The sequence below is a fragment of the Vicugna pacos genome, chromosome 15 (genome assembly GCF_048564905.1).
Source record: "Vicugna pacos chromosome 15, VicPac4, whole genome shotgun sequence".
In the NCBI taxonomy this organism is placed as follows: Eukaryota; Metazoa; Chordata; class Mammalia; order Artiodactyla; family Camelidae; genus Vicugna; species Vicugna pacos.
This window is the reverse complement of record NC_133001.1, coordinates 2,678,144-2,700,619: the sequence shown is the minus strand read 5'-3', so window position 1 is coordinate 2,700,619 and position 22,476 is coordinate 2,678,144. Positions and strand designations below refer to the sequence as shown.

The following is a 22,476-nucleotide window of genomic DNA, read 5'->3' as shown; positions in this document are numbered from 1 at the left end:
TTGGGGAGTGGTTAGAGAAATCAGAGAATTTCAGCATAGGACAGGATGGTAGTTTCTTAACTTTACCCTCAGGTACCACCACACCTTGCAATACACCGAGCAGTCCTCACCACGGGAAATTTCCTGCTGGCTGTGTCCTTTCATGAGTCTGTGCTACCAACAAGTGGTCCCAGTCTCTCTCTGTCTCTGTCTCTGCCCCTCTTGCTTAATCTCTTATTTTTCTCACTCCTTCTTGTTACCAGTATTTTTCTTCCTCACAGATACCAATTTAACATTTTTCACCCCAACCTAAATTCAGCTTCTGGCCTAACATTTCTTGTCCCAAAACACAATAAGGTCCTTAGCCAAACCAACCCCCACCTCCTTTGCCCTCCTCTCTCAGAATCACGGAGCCTGCACAAGCTTTGTCACTGTGGCTTGTTTTTTCTTTAACATATCAACCAAATAAAAATGTTAGGCAGGATTATTAGCCACCTGCTCCTCCCACATCCCTGCCCCTAAGCAGACTGGAAGGAGGAGAGGTGTGGGCGAGGGGGTTTAGCTTCTTTCTGCTAGAGTCCAGTGTTGACATATAAGTTCTTGTTAGAGCTTTTCCAAACTCTGGGACCATTTCTGGCAGCACATCCTCTATAGGATCTTTCTCTTTGCCTGAGAGAGCTGATCAAGAAACAATCTGAAATGGGGGCATAAGGCCCTGGGCATGTAAGCAACATCCACCACTAAACTTTATCATGAGAATCAATGCTGGGAGGGGCCAGTGAATTAATCACCTGACGTCTTCTGGGAAGCTGCAATTCTGGCTAGAAATAACTGAAACCTTCCCCTGACTTCCTTCTTAAGAAATTATGCAGGTGGGGGAGGGTATTGCTCAAGTGGTAGAGCGCATGCTTAGCAAGCACAAGATCCTGGGTTCAATCCCCAGTACCTCCTCTAAAAATAAATGAACCTAATTACCTTCTCCCCTCCTCACCAAAATGAAATATTTTTTTTTAATGTGCAGGAAGAGAGATACCTTATTTTGAGGAACCAAGTAAAATAATAAGAGATTTTTACTGCCATATATATTTTTTTAAAAGCCACAAAAATTAATATGGTGTGGAATGGACACCAGAAAGGAGGGATTGGTAGAGGAAACAGAACAAAAGCCCAGAGGCACATGAGTGTATGAGATAGAAGAGCAGTTTCAAATCAGCAAGGAAAGGGTGGAGCAGCCGATAGGGGTACTGGGGAAACTAAACAATGGTTGGAGAAAGAAAATTTGGAGCCTTTTCTCATAATACCCAGCAAAGTAGATCTTTGATAGACTGAACAATTAAATGCAAACAAATGAACTAGGAGAGAGTGTAAGTGAATGCTTTAATGATTTTGATATGGAAAAAACATTTTAAGTATTAACATAATAGAAGCCATGAAGAGTTCTTACAAATTAGTAAGGACAATATGAGCACCCCAATTGAGAAAATATACAAGTAGGCAATTCACAAAAGAGGAAATGACAATGGTTAAATAGCATAATTATAGAATTTCGGTTTACAACAAATCAGGAATATTAAATGTAGACTAGAGGACCGTCTATATATAAACGATCATGTTGTCAAAGATTAAAAGACTTACTAAATGCCCAGTACAGCCACGCAGAGGAAAAAGAGATCTTATCAACCCCTGCTGGTGGTATAAATTGGCATGTATTTTCTGCAAAATGACAATACATAGCAAACCCTTAAAAACGCTTTTATTTAATTCTGACTAATTAATCCTTGGGCAATAAGAAATAGAGGAAAGACATACGTTTGAAGGTGTTAATTTTGTAACAATTAAATGTCAAAACATTATTAAAAAACTCACATGTTCAAATTAGAAGGCTAAGTAAGCACTTACCTCCATAGAATGGAATTTTATTACAGCCATTAGAAATTTCATTATAGAAATATATTTACTGACTTAAAAAATGATGGGACATAGTGTTGTTTGTAAAGTAATCTAAAATGCACTTATGTGATACAAATTTGTGTGTGTGCATAAAGATATAAGATATGAATCAATTTTATTAGAACTTATTTCTACATAATAGAAAGTTTTGAAGGTTTTTTTTTCTTTTTTCAGAGATAAAAATAAAAGTGTATTCTTCAGGTTAATTTTATATCATATGTACTTTACCATGGTTTTTTAAGTGTATTTTTCAAGTGACAATTAGTGTGCATAGTGCCAGTCAAGCAACTGCCTCTCCAAACAACATTAAGGACAGCATGCTGGGCTGGAAATATTATAATAAAGAAGAAAAACACTTCAGCTGCAAATGAATGAGAGCTAAATACCCTCTAAGAACTGGAAATTCCTGATTTGCTGTTAGCTTCAATACACACTGCCTGTCAGCAGCAGTGCTCAGCATTAACGAGGCTGATGTGCAACTCATATCCAGCCTGCACTTCACCTTTAAAGATTTTCTTTTAATGCGTGTCTATATTTTCAAAACCACAATGAATAGATAGTACTTCTAGTGAGAAAACTGTTGATTAAAAAACTAAAGAAGTAAGAAATGCTCAGACCGTCTGCCTCAGGACCTGCATTCAAGCAGATGCTGAGCACCCTCCTCTGGGGGCTGCCGTCAGGAGGGGTCCTTGCTGTGGGGGGTGGACCAGCTGACAATTCTAATGTCTTTAGAAGCCTGAGATTACATCTTTCTATGATGTATTTCCTTGGTGCCTGTGTTGTGAAAAGAATTAAAGAGGAACACCGCTGGGCTCTAATCTGAGGACCACGTCATCCAATCAAGGAGATCAGGGGGAAGGGATCAAGATGACAGATTCGGAGGACACAGAGCTTAGTTCCCCCTACAAGCAGATCAAAAATACATCCATGTGTGGAGCAGTTCTCACTGGAAACTGGCAGAAAGACTCCTGTATGAAAGGTACACACGGAATGGGATAGGAAGGAAAGAGAAGCGATCAGATCAGGAACCGAGAGGAAAAGGGCAATTATGCAGGCAGAGATCCTCCCTGGGGACTGAGCAGTTAGAGCCACATATCGGGTGCCCAGCCCTGGGGTCCAACAACTGGAAGACGAGCCCCCTTGGCTGGGTGGGGGGCTGGTGGAGCTAATGAGGGGAGCAGGGGAAGCCTCGACTCTTCTCAGAGGGAATGCATGAACACTTTCTTGCTCCTGAAGCAGAGCAGAGAGGGCAGATTGAAACCACACTGGCGGCTAACTGGTTTCCTGCAACCTCCCTGGCATGCACCCCAGCCTGAACTGAGTGAGCGCTCCATCACCATTTGCCCTGCGTCACAGCCCCACAATGGAGCAAGGACTGCCACAACCAAGGAAAAAGCTAAGCTATGAAATGCTGAAGTAGCTCAGACTCTAAGTGATGCCTGAGCAATCATTATTGGCAGTTGGACAGGTGGCACATCAGAGGCAGCCTGGATCTCTGATGGCAGCTAGACCACTGCAACCCATGCCCTGAACCCTGCTGAACACCCACACCAGCCCCTCTTGCACCAGCACTGCTGCTCTCTGGGGCAAGAGTGCAGGAGCTGGGAGGGAAAGAGCACACACTTAAAGGGAACAGAGCCAGCTTAGACTTAACCTTCAGGACTTGTGCTCCAGTAACATGAGAACTGACCCTAATCACTGATAAGACTGTGATGGCCACTGAACATAGGGGAAGCCCTGCCTCACACCTGGCTCTGGCCTTAGCCTCTCTCCATCTCCAGCTCCACCTCATACCATGGTGATAGCTGCCAGCACACCCTGAGGAAGACATGACTTGTGTTCATGTCAAATCCAGCTCTCCAACCAAAGCCACTGGGCGGAGACAGACTGCATTGGGACACTCTCTCACACAAGAACATTGCGATAGGTAACTGTTTCACTTAGTTACAGACAGAGAAAGATAAGCAAAATGAGACATCAAAGAAATGTGTCTCAATTGAAAGAGCAGGGGATCTTTAGAATACTGTCAAAGATACCAACATTCACAATAGAGATGTCCCAGAAGGAAAAGAGAGAGAGAAGAGGGTTAAAAATGTATTTAATGAAATTGTGTCTGAAAACTTCCCAAGCTTGAAGAAGGAAACAGATATCCAGGTATAGGAAGCACAGAGGGTTCCAAACAAGATGAATCTAAATAGACTCATACCAAGATAAATCATAATTAAAATAGCAAAAGTAAAAGATAAAGAGAGAATTCTAAAGGCAGCAACAGGAAAGCAAAGAATCATATACAGAGGAACCATTTGAGGAGCTCATTCAACCGTGTGGACACTGGTGCTGGCAGGTGCCCCTGTGGATTCTCCCTACAGCTTATTAACCTCAGGACACAGCCCCACACCCACCCAGTAGCCTACAGGCACCAGTACTGGGACACCTCAGGCCAAGCAGCTAACTAGGCAGGGAAATGGCCCCACCCACAAGCAGACAGGCTGCCTTAAGGCCCCTGAGCCCACGGTCACCCTGGGCACAGCCCTGCTCACCAGAAGCCCAGGACCTGGCCCCACACACCAATGTGCAAGCTCTAGACCTGGGATCCCAGCACCCTCCACTCAGAGGTCCCAGGACTCAGCTAGACCCACCAGTGGGCAGGCCCCTACACCAGGATCCCTGGCCCCCCTCCATCCAGATCTAGACTTGAAACCAGCCTCACCCACCAGCAGGTGGGCATGAGCCACAGAACACCCACAGCCCTACAACCTGAGAACCCAGCCCACCTACCAGCAGGCCAGATCCTGCCCTGGGACCGGCTGGGCCCCAGTCTTGCCCACCAGTGAGCCTCCTCTCCTCAGGACCAGTCTCACCCACCAGTGGGCAGACACCAGTCACAAGACAACTACAACCCCACAGCCTGCAGACCTAGCCCACCCACTAGCAGGCCAGCACCTGCCCTGGGTCTGAAGTGAGCTGCCTGTGACCCAGCCTTGCCAGCTAGTGGCCAGCAGCCTTCTCACAAGGCAGAGCATGGCAAACAACCAGATCAGGGCCCAAACAAACCTACCAGACCACCCACAGTAGTCAACTCACCACAACAGAAGAATCCACGCAGCCCACACAGGGCACATCCCTAGAGCAGACAGCTATGGTTATGAGAGGGGTGTGGCTGCCGGGATGCACAGGAATCTCCTATAAGTAGCCCCTGTCCAAGGCTGGGAAATGCAATCAACCTACCAGACACATAGAAATAAAAACAACAAGTTAAGCAAAATGAGGGAACAGAGGAACATGTTTCAAACAAAAGAACAAAAAGCCGGAAGAGGGTCTAAGTGAAGTGGAGACAGGCAATCAATCTACTGGAGAAAGAGCTCAGGGTGATAACCATAAAGATGATCAAAGAACTCAAGAAAAGAATGGATGCACAGAGTGAGAAGATAGAAGCTTTTAACAGAGTTATAAAATACAAGGACAAGAAAACAGATGAAGAATATAATAACAAATAAAAAACTGACCAGAATAATTCAACAGTAGACTAAATGACACAGAGGAAGGGCTCAGCGAGCTGGAAGACAGAGTAGTGGAAATCACTGATGCTGAACAGAAAAGAAATGAGGACAGCTGAAAGAGACCTCCATGAAAACAACATTAATGACACTAATATTTACATTATAGGGGTCCCAGAAACAGAAGAGGGAGAGAAAGGGGCTTAGAATATATTTGAAGACATAATAGCTGGAAATTTCCCTAACCTGGGAAACAACATCCAAGTCCAGGTGAGTCCAAACAGGATTAACCCAAAAAGGAACACACCAAGACACACAGTAATTCAAATGACAAAAATTAAAGGTACAGAATATGAAAAACAGCAAGAGAAAAGCAACAAATAACACACGAGGGAACTCCCATAAGTCCATAAGTAGACCCCTTAGAAGAAAGTCTGTAGGTCAGAAGGGAGTGGCATGATATATTTAAAGTGATAAAAGGGGAAAACCTAGAACCAAGAATATTCTATCCAGCAAGGCTCTCTTTAGATCTGATGGAGAGAAAAACAAAAGCTAAAAGATTTTAGCACCATCAAACCAGGTTTACTAGAAATGTTAAAGAGAATTTCTCAAAACAAAACAAAAAAGAAACAACTACAAACATGAACATTATAAAAGAAAAAAGAAATCTCTTTAGTAAAGGCAAATATACCGTAAGGGTAAGAAACAATCCACACACAAAGCTAGTAGGAAGGTTAAAAGACAAAAGTAGTAAAATCCCCTATATCGACAACAAGCAGTTGAGAGATGCATAACACAATTAGATGTAAACTATGATGTCAAAACAGTATCTGAGAGGGAGGAGAGTACAAATGCAGGGTTGTTAAAATGTGTTGGAAATTGAGAGATCAGCAACATAATCATATATAGAGATGCAAACGTATAGATCTATAGATACAGATATATATAGGTAGAGATAGAGATAAATATATTGATATATGTAAACCTTATGTCAATCACAACAAAAAAAGTCTATAACAAATACACACTCACAAAAGAGAAAGGAATCCAAACATAACACTAAAGACAGTCATGAAGCCACAGTAGAAGAGAACAAAGAAGAAGGAACAAAAAAAGAGGTACAAAAAAACCCCAAAACAATAACAAAGTAGCAGTAAGAATGTACATATCAATGATTACTTTAAATATCAGTGGACTCAATGCTCCTATCAAAAGACATGGAGTGGCTGAATGGATGTAAGAACAAGGCCCATATGTAATGCTGCCTACAAGAGATTCAGTTCAAATTTAAAGACACACAGACCAGAAGGTGAGAGGAGGAAAAAGGTATTCCATGCAAAAGGAAATCAAAAGAAAGCCAGGGTAATTTTTCACAGAACTAGAACAAATAATTTTAAAAATCTGTGTAGAATCACAAAAGACCCCAAATAGCTAAAACAATCTTGAGAAAGAAGAACAGAGGTCGAGGAATCATGCGCCCTGACTTCAGACTATACTACAAAGCTACAGTCATCAAAACAGTATGGTACCAGCACAAAAACAGACACATAGATCAATGGAACAGGACAGAAAGTCCAAAAACAAACCCACACACTTATGTTCAATTAATCTATGACAGAGGAGGCAAGAATATACAATTGGGAAAAGAAAGTCTCTTCAATAAGTGGTGCTGGAAAAACTGGACAACTACATGTTAGAAAGTGAAATTAGAGTTAAAGACCTAAATATAAGACTGGAAGCCATAAAACTCCTAGAAGAAAACATGGGCAAAACACTCTTTGACATAAACCATAGCAATATTTTTGGCATCTGTCTCCTACAGCAAAAGAAATAAAAGCAAAAATAAACAAATGGGACCTAATTAAACTTAAAAGCTTTTGCACAGTAAAGGAAACCATGCACAAAATGAAAAGATAACTTACTGAATAGAAGAAAATATTTTCAAATGATATAAACAATAAAGGTTTAACATTTTAAAAAAGTACAAATAGCTCATACAACTCAATATCAAAAAAACAAACAACCTGTAAAAAATGGACAGACCTTAATAGACATATTTCCAAAGAAGACATAAAGATGGACAAACAGGCACATGAAAAAATGCTCAACATAGCCAATCATCAGTGAAGTGCAAATCAATACCATAATGGGATGTCACCTCACACCTGTCAGAATGACTATCCTCAGAAAGAACACAAATAACAGGAGTTGGCAAGAATGTGGATGAAAGGGAACCGGTGTGCACTCTTGCTGGGAATGTCCAGCCGCTATGAAAAACCTTGGGTTGCTTAGTTTGCAAACGAAGGCACACTTGGTCTTAGCTAGCCCTGGGCGGGCAGTCCCCCCTAGATTATCAACAAGACCTGAGATGTCAAAGCATCATTTACAGAAACTGGAAAACGTGGTTAATTCACACTTTAGTCAAGTCATTAAATCTCAAACAACAGTGGAGTTCCAACAGGTTTATGAGCCTTGGATCTGAAATAGTTTTTCTCCATGCTAGCTGTATTCTGTAACTTGGGGGATTTTTTAAACTGTGGTTTCCTGCTCTCATATTCTTGGCCAATTACATGAGTATCTCTGGACCCTGATCATTTTTAAAGCTTCCCCAATGAGTCTCATGTGATTCAAAGAGAACCACTGGTCTAAGACTGTTTCTCAAAGTCTGAACCAGAATGACCGGCAGCAGCATGGTTTGGGAACTTGTTATAAATGCAGAGTTTCAGGCTTAACCATAGACCTGCTAAGTTAAAACTGGGTTGGGCCCAGCCCTGTGTTTGTACAAGCCCTCCAGGTGATTCTGCAGCTGGTTTAAGCTTGAGAACCACTGGTCCAAGGTGAGGATCATCTGTGACTTGAGTGCAGTATCCTCCCATCACATCCCTGCCTCCAACACAGACACTCAGCCTTCTGAGCAAAGGTCCCACAAAGTTCAGCTAATGTGTTTTTATCACCAAGTATTAGTCTGCTGTTCTTACAGACAGAAGAAGTAGGTGCGGCCTGGGGGTTCCCAGGGTCCCCCTGCCACCACAGCCTCCAAATGCTTTGATTTCAACCAGTGTCTTCACAGCAGTCAGAAGACGGCCTGAGCTCAGGCAGGAAACCAGCACGCAGTCACTGCTGTGCTGATGGGGAGCACAGAGGCTCCCAGAGAATGCGGCATCCAGATGCTCCTTGGAAGCCCGGTAGCCTGTCTGCACAGGACAGATGCGCTCAGCACCTGGCTTTGCTGAACCCATGGCTAGCACTTAGGAACTCCAAGTTTCTTCAAGTTGCAAATTTTGATATTCAGAGGGGGCTGAATAAGTGGTAAAACTGTGGGGCTTTGCAAAGAAGTGATTGAAAACAAACTATCAATATTAGGAGAAGTTAAGTGAATATGTGTTTTTTTTTTCTTTTTGGGAAAAATTTATTGCAGAAAATAAGCATAAACCGTGAAAGAAAACACCACTGGGTGACTTTTCTCCAGTGACAAGAGTCTGGCTCTGGGACCATAGTCCTGCATTGTAATCTCAGCTCCTCATTCTACCAGCTGTGAATTTAGGAAAGTTAATTAAATTCTAAACTTCTCTTTTCTCATCTACAAAATGGGATTATGACAGTATCTATCTAATCATTTGTTTTCAGGATTAAAGAAGTTGATGCCAGTAAAGTGCTTGGCATTTTGACCTTCGCTCAATAAAATCCAACTTCCAGTTCTGCTACTAACACGTCATTAATGTTATTAGTAACACAAGGCCCCAGAGTAAACCCCCAAAATATTAGCTGTTCTCATCATCATTATTATTAGGGATGCCGAGCCTCTGCATTAAACTCCCATTGGGGGAAAAGGGCTGTATTGCAAAGCCAGACATGCCAAGGACCCCCTGAGAAAAATATTCTTTCTCAAAATTCAAACAACTTATTTGAATGTCCAACTTACACTGAGCCTCAACTTAGACAGAATAGGATAAGTTACACTGTTGTGAGAAACCTCAAAATCTCAGTGGTTTGACACTGCAGTGGTTTATTTCTTGCTCATGTTTCAGTCAGACTCAAATCACTTGGTATCTGTCCTTCAAATGGTAACTCAGAGACCTGGACAGTTTTCATCTTGAGATATATATTAAAGGACAAGGTTTAGAAGTAACTTAAACATGGTTCTCACCCACTGATCCTAATTCTAGGATAAGTCTTATCTCTCTTTCCAAGATAATTAATTATTCTTTATGTCCGTGACTCCATTTGTCATATAGAATGGATAACATTTCATCAGCCATCATGGTGGTTCTCATCTGAATGTCCTAGTTGGTTTATGTCCCTGCACCAAAACTGAGCCTAAGTGTAAATCTGACATGTATGAATTGAGTGGTACAATCACCTCCTTTATTCTAGATAGTATACTTCCATTAATGCAGCCTAAGGGTTATTTTCTTTTTGTTTGTGTGTGGTTTTTTTTTTTTTTTTTTTTGGAGGGAAAGGTAAGCAATACTGAACTAATCAACATCAACTAATACTGCCATAGATATATAAGAATTCAGTTCCTTCTTGTCAATGTTTATTCTCCTTTTGTTCTGAACAGGAATCTGCATTATGGAAAAAGTTCACAAGAAGAACATCAGTTGAAGAGATTTCCTTTCTCTCCTTTATCCAATATATCGCCTACCCATCCAATGCAGGTGGCTAGCCTTATCATCCAAGTTTTTAAAGGCAAATACTGAGAAAGGTAGATGTCAAGGCTTGACCAGCCCTGTTATTTCTTGGACTGAACCCTCGCATCCACCTTGTTGCAGGTACCACATCTGTGTGACCGTGCTGATCTACTTCCTCCCCCTGCTGGTGATAGGTTATGCATACACCGTAGTGGGAATCACGCTGTGGGCCAGCGAGATCCCTGGGGACTCCTCGGACCGTTACCAGGAGCAAGTCTCTGCCAAGCGCAAGGTGAGCAAAGGGCAGGCAGCACTTGACTCATTCTGGCACAGGTGACAAGCGGGCGAGCATATGAGCCCCAGAGCCTCAAGAGGCCCAGAGGCAGCAGGTACAAAACATCCCTGAATCCTCAGAACAGGAGAAGGGAGGAGAGATCAAGGGGAGGGGATGGGAGGGAACAGCTCTTTCTTGAGGGTCTTTGTAACCTAAGCCTGCCTGTACAGTCATGAGCCATCTCGCTCTCACCTTAAGTCTAATTGAAAACTGTCAAGTAGTAAAAACAGACACATATTTAACGACAAAAGCATTGAAGAGTTATTTAGTTCTCTTTTATTATTACAGTTTGACAAAATAATACATTCACTTTGTTCAAACATAAGAAAATACTAAAGGAAAGCAAATTATGGAGATGAAGAACAGACCAGGAGTCGCCAGAGTTAGGACTGTGGGGGAAGAACCTGCCTATAAAGGGATAGCATGAGTGAGTTTCTTTGTGATGATGGAGCAGTTCTGTATCCTGATTGTGGTACTTCCTCCCCCCCCCCCCCACTTATCTCTGCATATGATAAAATTTCATAGAACTATTCACCAAAAAGTTGCATGTAAAAACTGGCAAAATCCAAATAGTCTGCGGCTTAGTTAATAACACCGGACTATCACCAGTTTCCTGATTTTGATCACGTGGCATCATTTTGTAAGATGCTGCGATTGGGAGAAGCTGTGTGATGGGTCCTGGGAACTCCCTGTACTATTTTTGCAACTTCTTGGGAGTCTTAAATTATTTGAAAATTTAAAGTCAAAAAATATGTTGAGTCCATCTTTCCATGAAAAGTTGCCCTCCTTTCTAGTTCCTCCAAATACCCAGTTCCCAAATGTGCATGCACATTCACACACACACACTCACACACTGGTAACCATTACTGTTTGTTATTCATCCTTCCAGATATGTAATGAATTTATAAGCCAAATAGATTTTTTTCTTTTTTACACAAATAGTAAATACACACTGTTCTTCCCCTCATTTTTAAATTTAACAATATCACAACGTCTTCAAAAATCAACATAGAAAGAGCTTTGTCATTTTTTTTCTCTTTTGGTATTTATTTGCATACTATTTCATTGTGTAGTTGCTAGATAGTTTTCATTTTTTATTGAAATACAGTTGACTTACAATATTATGTTAGTTTCAGGTATATTACATAATAATTTGACATTTACATACACTGTGAAATAATCACCATAAGAAGTCTAGTAGCCATCTATCCCCGTACAAAGTGATCAAAGTATTACTGACCATATTCCTTATACTGCTTAATACATCCCCATGACTTATTTATTGTATAACTGGCAGTTTGTACCTCTTAATCTCCTTCACCTATTTCATTCACCCACCCATCCCCCTCCTTTCTGGCAACCACCCTTTTGTTCTCTGTATTCCTAAGTCTGCTTGTGCTTTGTTTGTTTCCTTGTTTGTTTCGCCTTTCAGATTCCACATATAAGTGAGATCATGTGGTATTTGACTTTCTCTTAGGATAATACCCTCCAGGTACATCCATGTTGTTCCAAATGACAAGATAGCATATTTTATGGCTGGATAATATTCCATTTTATATGTATAACACATCTACTTTATCCATTCCTCTATCAGTGGACACTTAGGTTGTGTCCATATCTTGGCTATTGTAAATAATGCTGCTATAAACAATTGGGTGCATGCATCTTTTCAAATTAGGTTTTCATTTTCTTTGGATAAATACTGAGGAGTGAAATTGCTGGATCATATGGTAGCTCTATTTTCAATTTGTTGAGGAATCTCCATACTGTTTTCCAGAGTGACTGCACCAATTTACGTTCCCAGCAACAGTTTACAAGGGTTCACTTTTTCCACATCCTCACCAACTCTTGTTATTTGTTGTCTTGGTGATATTGCCATTCTGACAGGTGTGAGGTGATATCTTATTTTAGTTTTGATTTGTAGTTCCTTGTTAGTGATGCTGAGCATCTTTACCTGTGCCTTTTGGCCATCTGTATGTCTTCTTTGGAAAAACATCTATGCAGATGGCTGTCCATTTTTTAATGCATTTTTTTTTGATGTTGAGTTTTATGAATTCTTTGTATATTTTGGATATTAATCCCCTATTAAATATATTGTTTGCAAATATCTTCTCCCATTTAGTAGGCTGTCTTTTTGTTTTGTTTATGGTTTCCTTCACTGTGCCAAAGCTTTTCACTTTGATATAGTTCCATTTGTTTATTTCTACTTTTGTTTCCCTTGCCTGAAGAGACATATCCAAAAAAATTACTAAGACCAAAGTCAAAAAGAGTGCTTCCTATGTTTTCTTCTAGAAGTTTTATGGTTTCAGGTCTCCCATTTAAGTTTTTAATCCAGTTTGAGTTTATTTCTATATATGATGTGAGAATGTAATCCAGTTAGATTGTTTTGCATGTATCAGTCAACTTTTCTCAACATCATTTGTTGAAGAGGCTGTCTTTTCCCTGTTGTATATTCTTGATTCCTTTGTGAAAGATTAATTGTCCATATGTGTGTGGATTTGTTTGTGGGATCTCTATTCTGTTTTATTGAGCTCTATGTCTCTTTTGTGCCAGTACCATGCTGTTTTGATTACTGTAGTTTTTACTATGGTTTTTGAAATCAGGAAATCAGATAGCTTAATACCTCCAGCTTTGTTCTTCTTTCTCAAGGTTGTTATGGCTATTTATGGTCTTTTGTGTTTCCATACAAATTTTAGGATTATTTTTTCTAGTTCTGTGCAATTGCCTTTGGTATTTTGATAGACTGCGTTGAATCTATAGATTGCCTTGGGCAGTGTAGTCATTTTAACAATGCCAGTGCTTCCAATCCATGAGCTTGCTGCATCTTGTTTGTGTTTGTGTCCTCTCCAATTTATTTTATCAATGTCTTATAGTTTCCCTTATAGTTACAAGTCTTTTACCTTCTTGGTTAGGTTCATTTCTAGGTATTTTATCCTTTTGGATCCAACTGTAAATGGGATTGTTTTCTTAATTTCTCCTTCTGATAGTTCATTGTTAGTACATAGAAATGTAACTGATTTCTGTATATTAATTTTATATCTTGCCACTTTACTGAACTCATTTATTGGTTCTAATTTTTTTGGTGGTGTCTTCAGGATATTCTATATATAGTATCATGTCATTTGCAAACAGGACAGTTTTACTTCTTCCTTTCTAATTCATATGCCTTTTATTCCTTTTTCTTGTCTGATTGCTTTGGCTAGGCCTTCCAATAATATGTTGAATAAAAGGGAGAGAATGGCAACCTTGTCTTGTTCCTGATCTTAGAAGAAATGTTTTCAGCTTTTCACCATTGAGTTATGATGTTAGCTGTGGGCTTGTCATATATGGCCTTTATATGTTGAAGTATGTTCCCTCTATACCCACTTTGGTGAATGTTCTTATCATAAAATGGGTATTGAATTTTGTCAAAAGTTTTTTTTTTCTGCATCTGTGAAGTTGATCATATGATTTTTTATTCTTCAATTTGTTAACATGATATTGACTGATTTACTGATATTGAGCCACCCCTGCATCCCAGGCATAAATTCCACTCAGACATGGTGTCTGATCCTTTTAATATATTGTTGAATTTGGTTTGCTAATGTTTCATTGAGGATTTTTTGCATCTATGTTCATCAGTTATATTGGCCTCTAATTTTATTTTTTGCGGTGTCTTTAATTTGGGTATCAGAGTGATACTGGCTTCATTAAATGAGTTCAGAAGTGTTCCTTTCTCTTCAAATTTTTTGGAATAGTTTGAGAAGGGTAGGTGTTAACTACTCTTCTTTAAATGTTTTGTAGAATTTACCTATGAAGATGTCTGGTCCAGGACTTTTGTTTGTTGGGAGTTTTTGTTTTGTTTTGTTTTGTTTTTTATAACTGACTCAATTTTATTACTGATAATTAGTCTGTTTGCATTTTGCACTTCTTCACAATTCAGTCATGGGAGATTGTACTTTTCCAGGTATTGACCTATTTCTTCTAGGTTGTCCATTTTCTTGGCATTTAATTGTATTTAGTAATCTCTTATGATCCTTTGTATTTCTGTTGACGTTGAATGTAAATTTTCTTTCATTTCTGATTTTACTTATTAGAGCTCGCTCTTTTTTTGTCTTGATGAGTCTGGCTAGAGATTTATTAATTTTGGTTATCTTTTTTAAAAACCAGATCTTAATTTCTTTCATCTTTTAAATTTTTTTAGCCTCTACTTCATTTATTTCTGCTCTGATCTTTATGATTACTTTCCTTCTACTAACTTTGAGTTTTGTTTGTTCTTCTTTCTCTAGTTCCTTCAGGTATAAGGTTAGGTTGTTTGAGATTTTTCTAGTTTCCTGAGGCAGGTTTGTATAAATCTAAACATCACTGTTAGAACTGCCTTTGCAGCATCCCATAAATTTTGGATCATTGTGTTTTTATTCTAATTTGTTTCCAGGGTTTTTTAAAATCTTCTCTTTAATTTCTTCAGTGATCCATTCGTTGTTTAGTAGCATATTGTTTAACCTTCATGTGTTTGTGTTTTTTGCAGTTTTTTTTTCTCCTTGTAATTGATTTCTAGTCTCATAGCATAGTGGTTGGCAAAGACGCTTAATATGATTTCAGTCTGTTTAACTTTACTGAGGCTTGTTTTGTGGCCTAGCATGTGATCTATCCTGGAGAGTGTTCCATGTGTACTTGAAAAGAATGCGTATTCTGCCTCTTTTAAATAGAATGTTCTCCCTCTCTCTCTCTCTCTCTGTCTGTCTCTCCCTCTCTCAATTTATAAATATGTCTAATGTGTCACTTAAGGTCAATTTTACTTACTAAGTTTCTGCCTGGATGATTTTCCCATTGATTTAATTTAGGTTGTTTAAGTTTCCTATTATTGTGTTACTGTCGATTTCTCCCTTTATGTTTGTTAATATTTGCTATAGATATTTAGGTGCTCCTATATTGGGTACCTATAAATTTACAAATGTTATCACTTCTTCTTTGATTGAGTCCTTGATCTTTATGTAATGTCCTTCTTTGTCTCTTGTCATAGTCTTGTTTAAAGTCTATCTTGTCTGGTATAAGTATTGCTACCCCAGCTTTATCTTCATTTCCATTTGCATGGAATAAGTTTTTCCTTTACTTTGCTTTCAGTCTGTGTATCTTTAAATCTGAAGTAAGTCTCTTGTAGCCACCATATAAATGGGTCTTACTTTTGTATCCGTTCTTCCATTCTATGTCTATTTATTGAAGCACTTAGTCTATTAAAATTCGAAGTTATTATTGATAGGTATGTACTTATTGCCATTTTTAATGTTTTCTAGTTGTTTTTATAGTTTTGTTGTTGTTGTTCCTTTCTTCTGTTTTTGCTCTCTTCCCTTGTGAGTTAATGTTTGCCTTTAAAGTTATATTTGGATTCCTTTCTCTTTTTTCATGTATATCGATTATAGATTTTTGGTTCATAGTTACCATGAGACTTATATATAGCAACCTATATATACATACATATGTGATTATTTTAAGTTGGTGACCATTTAAGTCTGAACGTATTCTAACTGTCCTTCACTTTTATTCTCCCTTCATTTTTAATGTTTTTGACATCATATTTTATATCTTTTCATTTTGTATATCCCTTAACTATTATTGTGGATATAGATGATTTTTCTATTTTTGTCTTTTAACCTCCCTACTAGCTTTATAAGTGGTTGACCTGCTACTTTTATTGCATGTTTGCCTTAACCGATGAGATTTTTTTCTCTCATGTTTTCCATATTTCTGGTTGTGGTCTTTTCTTTTCCACTTAGAGAAGTTCCTTTAACATTCTGTTAGGCCATTTTAGTGGTGTTGAATTCTTTTAGCTGTTGCTTGTCTTAAAATTTTTATCTCACCTTCAAATCCGAATGATAGCCTTACCAAATAGAGTATTCTTGGCTGTCTGTTTTATTCTTTCATCACTTTGAATATACGGTGTCACTCCTTTCTGGCCTGCAAAGTTACTGCTGAAAAGTCAGCTGACAGTCTTATGGGAGTTCCTGTGTATGTAACTATTTGCTTTTCTCCTGCTGCTCTTAATATTCTCTCTGATTTTTAATATATGCCATTTTAGTATAATGTGTCTTGATATAAACTACATTGGGTTCATCTTGATTGGGACTCTGTGTACTTCTTGGATCTGGATGTCTCTTTCCTTTCTCAGGTTAGAGAACATTTCTGCTATCATCCCTGCAGATAAATTATTTGCCCTTTCCCCTCTCTTCTCTCTCTGGGACTCCTATAAGGCAAATATTAATACATTTTTGATTGGTTGTCCCAGAGGTCTCTTAAGCTATCCTCATTTTTTATTTTTTTTTCTTTAGCTTTGATGTCTTCCAGTTTGCTCATCCATTCCTCTGTATCATCTAATCTATTGTTGTTTCCTTCTAGTGTATTTTTTATTTCAGTTATTGTATTGTTCAGCTCTGTTTGGTCCTTCTTTATATTTTCTAACTCTTTGTTTAAATTCTCATTATGTTCATCCATTCTTCTCTTGAGTTCATTGACCACCTTTAAGCTCTTGAACTCTTTTTCGACTAGACTGTTTACCTCCACCTCATTTAGCTCTTTTTCTGAGGTTTTTGTCTTGTTCCCTGTTTAGAACACATTACTCTGTCTCCTCACATTGTGTATGCTTATTTCTCTCTACTTATTTATATGCATTAGGTAAGTTGTTTACATGTGCTGATCTTGGAGAAGTGGCCTATGTTGGAGCTGCCCTATAGGGCCCAGTAGCACATTCCCCTCTAACCAGCAGAGCTATATACTCTAGGGGTGCCTCCTATGTGTGCTGTGTGGGTCCTTCTGTTGTGGTGGGGCTGACTACTGCGGTAGATGAGGTTAGCTCCAGCCCAGTTCACTCCCAAGCCCTGCCTTGTTTGGTGGCTGCTGGCCCACTGATTGGTGGAGTTGAGTCCCTGCCTATATAGTTGCAAGGTACAAGGGCCCTGAGGCTGGTGCCAACCCACTGATGCACAGGTCCAGGTCCTGGGGCAGCTGACTATGGGTCCATGGGGGGGTCTCAAGCTGGTGCCAGCCAGCTGCTGGGTGGGTAAACTCCCAGAGCTAATAGGCTAGAAGAAGGACTCTAAACTGGCATTTGCCAAAACCAGTGTCCTCATGGTAGAATGAGCTCCCCAAAAATGGCTGCCACCAGCGTCTATGTCCCCAGGGGTGGTCCCAGTTCCCTCCTGCCTCTCTGGGAGGTTCTTCAAAGTCAGCAGTGGGTCTGATCCAGGCTTCTTTAAATCATTGCCTCTGTGCTGGGACTTAGAGCATGTGATACTTTTTTATGCACTCTTTTAAGAGCAGAATCTCCGTTTCCTACAGCCCTCTGGCTTTCCAGTATGCAAACCCTGCTGGACTTCAAAGCTAGAAAGTCTTAAGTTTTATCTTCCTAGTGCAGGACCTCCTAGCTGAGGAACCCAATGTGGGGCTCAGACCTCTTGCTCCTTGGAAAGGACCTCTGTAATTGTGATTATCCTTCCATTTGTGGGTCACCTCTCCAGGGCTGTGGGTCTTCAATATTACTGCATCTCTGCCCCTCCCACCCATCTCATTATGGTTCCTTCTTTATATCTTTAGTTGTGGAAAGTCTTTCTGCTAATCTTTAGGTCATTCTCATAGATAGTCGTTCTGTGAATAGTTGTAATTTTGGTGTGCTCTCGGGAGGAGGTGAGCTCAGAGTCTTCCTACTCCGCTATCTTGGCCAGACCTCTTCTAGGCAGTTTTTCTCTGAAGATTTCTTGGGGATAAAAAGGAATGGGTTACGTCACCTATTACTCATAAAAACTTTTAATGATTATTCCCTTCAAGCATTTGACCCCCCTTGCTGCTGCTGTCCAAATCCCATCCCTTCTCTTCCCTCCCCTTGAATCTTCAAGCTTAGCAGCCTGCTCTGGCTCATTGCTCCTTTCCTTCTGCTATGTTCTCCCCCTTCCTGGGCCTCTTCCTCCTGAACACCCATTCCTCTTCATTCATCAGTCTGGTCTCCCTTGGCTTTTCCAGTTATTGCCCAGAAGGATGATATAATATGGTGGTTCTCAAACATGAAGTCTGGGATGGGGTCCAAGAATTTGCCTTTCTGACAAGTTCTCAAGTGATGGTTATGTTGCTGGTCCTGGGGCCACCCTTTGAGAACCACTGACATAACCGAATTCCTTTGGTATGGCATATAAATGGCCCTTCCTCCATGTTGAAAGATGTTATTATAAATAGTTTCCACTCTATATGACATGTGCACAGTAAGGAGGCAGAGAAAGAGAGAAAATAACCATGAGAAAAGGAGGGTGTGCTAGTGGTCTCACCTGTCTCACTCTCTTGCCAGGTGGTTAAGATGATGATTGTCGTTGTATGCACTTTTGCCATCTGCTGGCTGCCCTTCCACGTCTTCTTCCTCCTGCCCTACATCAAACCTGATCTCTACCTGGAGAAGTTTATTCAGCAAGTCTACCTGGCCATCATGTGGCTGGCCATGAGCTCTACCATGTACAACCCCATCATCTACTGCTGCCTCAATGACAGGTAAGAATCCCATCCCCAGTTCTCTCTCCAAGGAAGAAAAGACCATTTGTCTATATCACCCCCACCCCAAGCAGGTAAACTAAATGAGCAAAGCTGGCTGTGAGACAAGAGGGAATGGTAGAGACTGCAGAAAACTAAACTAATCATCACCTGTTCAGTCCCTGCTGATTATCACCATGCAGGAGCATGAGCCCCAAGGAGACTTTTTTTTTCTTTTCCAAAGGAAGCAAAATCTGTATTTTTGTGTGAAATCCTCTGGCTTTTAAACACTGGTTACTAAGTCAATGGTGGAAGGTAGGGGGCAGAGGCAAATGAAAAAAACCTCTGTGATTGATGCATAAAAAGCAGGTTGCAGGCTGGGTCAAGTTCATGAATTTTCTCAGCCTGCTCTATGGATTCCATGCACAGAAGGCTGCGCAAACAGACAGGGAGAGACAGAAAGTCAGAGAGAGATAGAGTCAGAGAGAGACAGAAAGAAAGAATACAAGAGAGAAAGAGAGAGAGCAAGTTTGATGTCATTAGAATATTATCCACCACAGGGCATCTTTTCCTTTCTCTGGTCTCTCACTGTCCTCTTCCCATCCCATCATGTAATCTGGGCACCTTTGTCCAGTTTATTCCATCATGTCCTGCAGGACAAGATAAGCAAAAGGAAGTCAGGGCCTCAAAGGTTTGATTCTGCCTTTACTTGGCCACAGGGGTCAGGAAAGCCTTCCCCAAAGTGGAAGCCAACCTCAGACAAGTAAGAAAAGGGAGAAGCCATGAGGAATAGTGGTCAGCAATAGGTAATTCACCACAGTGTGCCGAGTCCCCAAGAGGGAGCTGAGATTCCATGGTGGCAGCTCTGTCCTACATAGCACCACTCCAGCCTCTGTGTGAAAAGGAGGCAGAAGGCAGGGAGAGGGATAAAATGCTTGTCACATTTACAGCCAGCAGTCATCAGCCTATAAAGTGCCTTCTGTGAATGAGGCACTCAGGTGCTGTAAATCTGGGGACTGATATTCTCTGGGACTTGTCCAAATGGTCTTTGTTAGTCTCGCTCACAGATTCGTCTTTCTTCTAAGAACCTCACAACCTACCTAAACATTTCTGGGTTAAATCTCCCAGCATGCCTTTAAGTAAAAGCTAAATCTCTGTTTAAAAAAACAAGGGAAGTGAGGCACACTGAAGGGACGTGATTGGCAGAAAGTCAGTGGGCCACTTGAAGAAAAGGACTGTCTTGACACAGCGTTGTGTGCACACTAAACACTTGGTGAATGTTTTTACTGATGTTGAATTGACCCAAAATCAGCTGATCCCAAACCAGTGAAGGCAGCATATTTCAACCACTGCCCTCAGTATGGACATGCATTTCATGTGATCCTGGGTTCTAGTCCTGGAGTTGACCTTGATGACTGACCTTTAAATCTTGTTGCTCTTGGCACCTCCAGCTGTCAATTAATTTAAAAAATAATCACACAGAGTCATGTTTGGCTATGACCATGTGTTACAGAGTTACTGCAGTGATGAGAAAGCCCTCCAAAAGTGGGCCATCCCCAAGGGTTACCTCTCCATCCTCTCTCTCTCCCCAGGTTCCGTCAGGGCTTCAAGCACGCCTTCCGATGCTGCCCTTTTATCAGTGCTGGTGACTATGAGGGGCTTGAAATGAAATCCACTCGGTACCTCCAGACCCAGGGCAGCGTGTACAAAGTCAGCCGCCTGGAGACCACTGTCTCCACCGTGGTGGGGGCCCATGAGGAAGAGCTGGAGGAAGGCCCCAAGGCCATGCCCTCATCCCTGGACCAGACCTCCAATGGCTCCTCTCGCAGCGACTCCAAGACCATGACAGAGAGCTTCAGCTTCTACTCCAACACGCTCTCCTAGATCACAGGGCCATCAGTAGCTTGACCACCACTTCTTTGTCATGCATGAATAAATCCTCAATATAGAAACCATAGGAAACATCCTTGGGGCCTGTGAAAGGGTCAGAATAGTTTAGGGAAAACATTCCATCCTGGAGTCAAAAGCCTGGATTCTTCCATGTCTTTGTCACCCAGAAGCCGTGTGACCTGAAATAAATCATCAAACTTCTCTGAGCCTGTAACATGGGAAGGTTAGACTTGATTTTCTCTACAGTCCATTTCATGATCCTAGAATTAACTTGAATTGCATGTGGGTGCTCATTTCAAGGTGCATCTTGCAGTGAAGCAACAGATCCAAGGGATCTGTTTGCCTGGAGCCCTGTCCTGCATCAATAAATTTGTTCTCAGTCTTGCTTAGATTATCTTCCTTTAGCTGGTGGCTCACACTGGCTCAGTCTCTGCTTGATAAAGTGAACAAAAGGAGGAACCACATAAGATATGAATGAAAGATTGAACCCTGTCTTCTAAGCACCCATGAAAAGAAGGCATACTTCTGCCCCTTCCCGGCATCTCAAAATCTCAGTGCATCATGGGACGGAGAGCCTCAAGGTCATCTGCACTATGTCCCCAGCGAGTGTCCTGGGCAATCAGTGCAGCTAGAATATGTCTACTGATACTAGCTAATGTCTGTTGTGGACCCAGAGTGAGAGCTGTGCCATACTTACCTATCTGAGCCTCTTTCCTTATTTGTAGAACTACGAGGCTGAATTCTACTATCAAGGTGTTCCTTGGAATTTCAGCATCCAGTGGTTCAATGATTTTATGAGTTTTTTGTGTATTTCACCAAAAATTGGTAGTCACAGAAAGAATAGGAGCAAGTTTACCAATTTAACATCCAGCAACTAGAGATGTGGCGACTGCCAAGACCATGTGTCAATATCCATACATGACATTCTCTGATTTATCCTAAAACCATGAGTACTTTCCTTCTCCTGGAAGATTTTGGTCTATGACAGAGCAGAGGACTTCACGTCAAAGCCTGCATCTCCTCATCAGGCTTTAGCAGGCTGAGACTCAGAGATGGAGAATGCCATCAGGGAAGACAGATGTGGGCTCTCTGCTCTGACCTTTGGGGTGTCTTAGGGCAGGGGCACTAATCAAGTTTTAGCTTTATACTAACACAAGGCATACAATACACTCAGATGCCGAATGACTGAGGAGGCTGCACCCTGCAACAACAATTGTGGGAAGAGGCCACCTTGCATCTTCCCTTTAGACTCTCTGAATCTCCCCTTCCTGCCCCCTGGCTTTGCTGGTTTCCTGTCTATAAGAGGTGGGATGATTGATCAACCCTATGGAACAGCCAGTTGACCAAGAGTCCTGAACTTAAAGCTTCATGTCCTAACACAGTTTTGGGTTTTCCAGCAGGTAGGCATGCAGTTTCTTTTTGTCTTCCAGATCTGCACTTTGTCCATTCGTGGCTAAAAGCAGAAACTTCATGTAACTACCATGAATGCCTTCCTCATTATTTGAAGAATGTAGGCATATGTTCTGCATCCATCATTTTGAGGGAACAATGCTGGGAATAGACTTTACAGCCTTTACCAGCCATGCTGGCTCTAACCCTACAGGCATTGGCAAACCAGGAGGAATTTGTATAGCAACAGTCTAAGCCAGAAAGACTTGACAGCCATATTCTCCAAAGCAGCATGAGAAGGATTAAATGAAGTAAAGCCATC

General features: G+C 40.9%; 1 protein-coding gene across 1 annotated transcript in view; it reads left to right on the top strand.

The window, feature by feature from the left end:
* The window catches only part of TACR1 (tachykinin receptor 1), a 161,733-nt gene extending 140,767 nt beyond the window's left edge, over nt 1–20,966 (top strand). The window contains exons 3-5 of the mRNA XM_072938315.1: nt 10,199–10,349; nt 18,700–18,896; nt 20,468–20,966. Coding sequence (XP_072794416.1) covers nt 10,199–10,349; nt 18,700–18,896; nt 20,468–20,759 — 640 coding nt within the window. The 3' untranslated portion in view covers nt 20,760–20,966. The remainder of the gene's footprint in view (nt 1–10,198; nt 10,350–18,699; nt 18,897–20,467) is intronic.
* The last annotated feature ends 1,510 nt before the right edge of the window (nt 20,967–22,476 follow it).